The following is a 4,407-nucleotide window of genomic DNA, read 5'->3' on the forward strand; positions in this document are numbered from 1 at the left end:
CAGCGGGATCACCTGCCAGAGAGGCCGCTCCGGGTGCAGGCAGGAGCCCAGGGCAGGCATGAGCCCAGGGCAGGCAGGAGCTCAGGGCAGGCAGGCAGACAAAGCCACCCCAGGCGCTGACCTCAGAAGCTGCCATGTGACTGCCTCAAACTTACTAAAGCATGACATCAGCCTGGGAGGGAGCGGCAGGGCTGCCACCAAAATACCGCCAGGCTTCAACCGGCTGCCTGCTCACTGCCGGGGCTGCCTCTGCCTGCTCACTGCCGGGGCTGCCTCTGCCTGCGCTGCTGCTTGTTCTCTCCCCCCTTTCCCTTCCATGGTTCTCCTCCAGGGAAAGAAAATCACCACTCCGTCTCTTTGCAAAGGGCAGGAAGAGCAGGCAGGGGCAGGGCAGATGTCAAGTCTTTGGTGCACTGGGAATAATGTGCTGGGGGTTGTGCCTGACAGGCACGGTGCTGGTGGGTGAAACTGGTGGTAATGGGTACAAGCTCTGCTGTCTGACATCCTGCACCTCTGCTTCTCCCTGCTGGCTCTCTGAGCACTGAGGGGAATGAGGGACCGCTCTGTACCCATCCCCATCCTGCTAATCCTGAGCCAGGGCAGGGAGAGGATGCCGGCCCTCCTGCTCCTAGGCAGAGTAGGCAGCCAAAGTGCAGTGACTGGAGAGAAATGGTGCTTCATGCCATCAGGGTGAGGTGGTGAGCAGCAGAACAGGTCAATCCACTCGGATCCAGGCACCTTCACCCAGCAGAGCTCCCACGCTACATCTCCTCCACCTGCACGCGGCTTTTTCCAGCCGGTGTGATGACTTTGCACTGCTGCCCTTCATCCGGCATCTGAGCTGGGATATACGTGGCTGAGACGGATCAAACCTGACTTTATCCTTCTGACCCAGATCACCTCTGCTTGAGGATGCAGGTGCCCAGGTCCTGCAAACAGCAGTCCCAGGGCAACACACCTGGTGATGTACAAGCCTCTTTCCAGCAGCACAGCAGAACATTGTGTCACTGAGGGGACATGGGTGGCAAGCAGACGTGCCGGCTGCGGGCCAGGAGCCGTGACTGCAGTCCCAAACATCTGAGCCCAGACCTGCCCTGGCTGGTTAGACTGACCCAAGGGCTTAGGCCAGGGTGTTGCCAGCCCTCCGAGGTGTGGGGAGCAGGTTTGGCGGGTCTGGGATCCTTTGGTTCCCACCACTGGGACTCGCATCCCTCCAGCCTCCCACGCCGGGCGTGGAGGGGACAGCCCTGCTGCAGGCGGTCGGGAGAGGCTCACCCTGGTGTGGGCAGGGGGAAAGCTGGGACCAGCTGTTTTGGACAGTGTTTTGGCTGTGTGGTTGGGCATGCTCTGGTCTAGTTGTTTCAGACAGTGTGGCAGGTCCTCGGTGGAGGAGGTGGGCATTTTGAGATGTCAAACCCCAGGTTGACCTGCTGTTGTGTCCAACACCCAGAAAGTGTCATTTGAGGTTTTCCTCAAGCTATGTTTGAGCAGGAGGAAAACATGCATTTGGTCTGAATGTGGGATTTTTTTCTGGGGAGAAGACTCTTGTTATGTCAGCTCTGTCTTGGTGTGGCTGAATCTTCACCTGTTTTTTGTTACCACTGTGACAGCCACCCTCTTGTCCTTCCAGCAAACCAGGACATGGTGGCAGATCCTACTGGTAAAACACCATGACAGGCTGTGGCTTTCCTTTGGGGGAGTCTGTGGTTTAATCCCTTGGGAAAAAAGGGATCAAAGTGAGTTGTCATGTGTCACTGGGAACAGAAACTGATACTCAGGGGCAGCACATTGAACTTCCTTAATTTTGGGCCCTTTCACTTCTCTCCTTGCAAGTGGTGGTTACTCCCGGTGGATGAAGGAGAGTCCCCACTCCAAGCCCTGAAATACCCTCCAGGCTTTTTTGGAGGATTCCCTGGTGCCTGGAGCTGTGTCTGGGGGTGACTGTGTTGTTCCCTGTGTTCCCCAGCCACCAGACTGGTCCTGACACCAGCCCTCACAGCTACAACCAAGTGAGGTTTCAGTTCCCAGACAAAGTGCTCCAGTCTGCCATGATCCCCATCACCCCTGGAGATGCTGATGGCCTGTTATCCTCTCCCATCCTCCCTTGTAGCCACTTTGTGAATCAACCTCTTCTACCCTGGGCTTTCTGCAAGCTTCGCTGCCAGACCCCTGGAGCAGAATTCTGCCTGGCAGCTGGGCAGGGATGGCTTTCTGCTCCATGTCAGGGCAGATTTTCCTTGAAATACTAAAAGACACATTTCCCCCTCCAGCCAACACCAACACCAGTTCATTCTCTAACACGACAAGATGTCAGAGACGGGCTGAAATTGGGGGAAACCTTTCTAACCTGACAAAACAGGGGTTGCTCTTGGTTTGATTTTTTTCTTTTTTTTTTTTCCGCAGGAGCGTTTCAGTCGCCGTGGCCGAAACCACCACGGCCGCCGGCCGCTCTGACCGAGCCCGTGCGGGGTTCAGCGAAAGCTGGGGGTGCCGCCGCGGGTGTGGGCCCCACCGCCCGCCGGCGTTGCCGCTTTAAGCGCCCTCTCCGCGGGGCGAGCTTTCGAACGCGCTGCCCCGCGCTGCCATTGGCCGGCGCGCGCGCGCGGGGGCCAGCCGGCGGTTGGAGCGGCCGGCGGCGCGCCCTGATTGGCCGAGGCGGGGGCGGTATAAAAGGCGCGCGGGCGCGTGGGCTCGCTCAGTCTGCGGCGCGAAGGGGCGGCGAGCGGAGCTCGGGTGTGCTGCGGATCGACCCCCCGACCACCTCGGCCCGGCGCGGAAACCACCCCCCCCGTCGCCCACCCGGTTTCCCCCATGGAGTTCAAGCTGGAGGCGCACCGCATCGTCAGCATCTCGCTGGGCAAGATCTACAGCGCGCGGGGCCAGCGCGGCGGCCTCAAGCTGCACAAGAACCTCCTGGTGTCGCTGGTGCTGCGCAGCGCCCGGCAGGTCTACCTGAGCGAGCCGGGCTGCCCGCCCGAGCCGCCCCCCGCCGCCGCGGGGCCCCCCGAGGAGGAGCCGGCGCTCCGCACCGCTGCCTGGGCGGCCGAGCCGCCGCCGCCCCCGCAGGACGAGGCGGGCAGGGACTGCCAGGGCCCCCGGCCGCGGCGCTGTTGCTGCGGCGAGGAGAACCGCGGGGGCTGCGCCGGGGCCCCCCCGCCGCCGCACTGCCCCCGCAAGCGGAGCGCCGGCGAGCGCGGCCAGGCGGGATCCCCGGTGAAGAAGCCCCGCCGCGAGGAAGAGGAGCCGCCACCGCCGCCGCCCTCGCCGCCGGGCGAGCAGGAGGACATGGAGACGGGCAACGTGGCCAGCCTCATCAGCATCTTCGGCTCCAGCTTCTCGGGACTGCTCAGCAAGGAGCCCAAGGGCCGACGGCGGCCGCCCCTGGACGGCGGCGAGGCGGCGGCGGGCACGGCGCCCGCCGAGGCGGCGGCCGAGACGGGACAGATCTGCTGCGATGAGCCGGTGCTGCGGACCCTCAACCCCTGGAGCACGGCCATCGTGGCCTTCTGATGTTCCGGCCGCAGAGACTTGGCCCTCCGCCGCGGGACGGGGCGCCCGGAGGTGACTCCCACCCACCCACCCAGCGCCGCGGGGCTCCGGCGCCCTGCCCCGCCGCACGGGAAGGACCGCGGGGCAGCGGCGGCAGCACTTCCCCGTTCCCCGCCGGGTCCTGGCTGCCGGCACCCGCCCTGGGAGCGCCCCCGGCCCTGCCCTCCCGGAATTCCCCTTCCCGGTCGGGCCGCCGCCCTCCGCGGCGCCCGGGGGAGGCTCCTTGGCTGCCGCCGACCCCGGGGGCGCCCCCGCCGGGTGGTATTTTAAGCTTGGAAAGTATTAAGTTTATTAAATAAAAGTCTCTATTTTGGAAAGGTTTTAGGTCAGAACTATTACATGGTGCTTTTTAAAAGTGTTTTATTGAGAGAAACGAAGTTTACAGACGCTCTGACGGAAAGTCCTTGAGCCTGTTTGTTAGGCTTGGTAACTCCCGGTCTTTGTTGTATAAAGGCTTGGGGCTCCCGTAGGGATTTTTGTACAGTGTTCTCCTTCAGTGATGTATCATGTTTTGTATAAAATGTAATTCTACGTGTACAACACGTATTAAATATTTTCAACTGTATAAGCCTAGTTCCTGTTTGTGTCCCGCTGGCTTGGGGGGGAGGAGGGCAGGCTGCAGCCGGGGTGTGGTTTTGCATGTCTGTGGCTGGATCCACCCTGCCTCGCCAGAGGCTTGGGGTGGGTTGGAGTCCAGATCCTCTGGGAGCTGGGAAAGAAAGGGAACTTCTGTCAGGGCGCCTGGAGTCCTTCCCAGGGTCTTTGTAGTGATCCCACTACCTCCAGCTACAGTCTCTTCCCGGGGCTGGAGCTGCCGTGGCATTTGAGGTCTTGCTCTGAAAGTACCTAATGTGTGAA

The 4,407-nt window shown here is 61.8% G+C and overlaps 1 protein-coding gene across 1 annotated transcript; it reads left to right on the forward strand.

The window, feature by feature from the left end:
- The first annotated feature begins 2,690 nt into the window (after nt 1-2,690).
- Nucleotides 2,691-4,114, forward strand: IER5 (immediate early response 5). Its single transcript, XM_027694779.1, has one exon. It carries the CDS (start codon nt 2,812-2,814, stop codon nt 3,508-3,510), a length of 699 nt encoding a protein of 232 aa, XP_027550580.1. The 5' UTR covers nt 2,691-2,811; the 3' UTR covers nt 3,511-4,114.
- Nucleotides 4,115-4,407: the final 293 nt, after the last annotated feature.

This window comes from Neopelma chrysocephalum, unplaced genomic scaffold (assembly GCF_003984885.1).
Source record: "Neopelma chrysocephalum unplaced genomic scaffold, ASM398488v2 Primary Assembly neopelma1_98, whole genome shotgun sequence".
In the NCBI taxonomy this organism is placed as follows: Eukaryota; Metazoa; Chordata; class Aves; order Passeriformes; family Pipridae; genus Neopelma; species Neopelma chrysocephalum.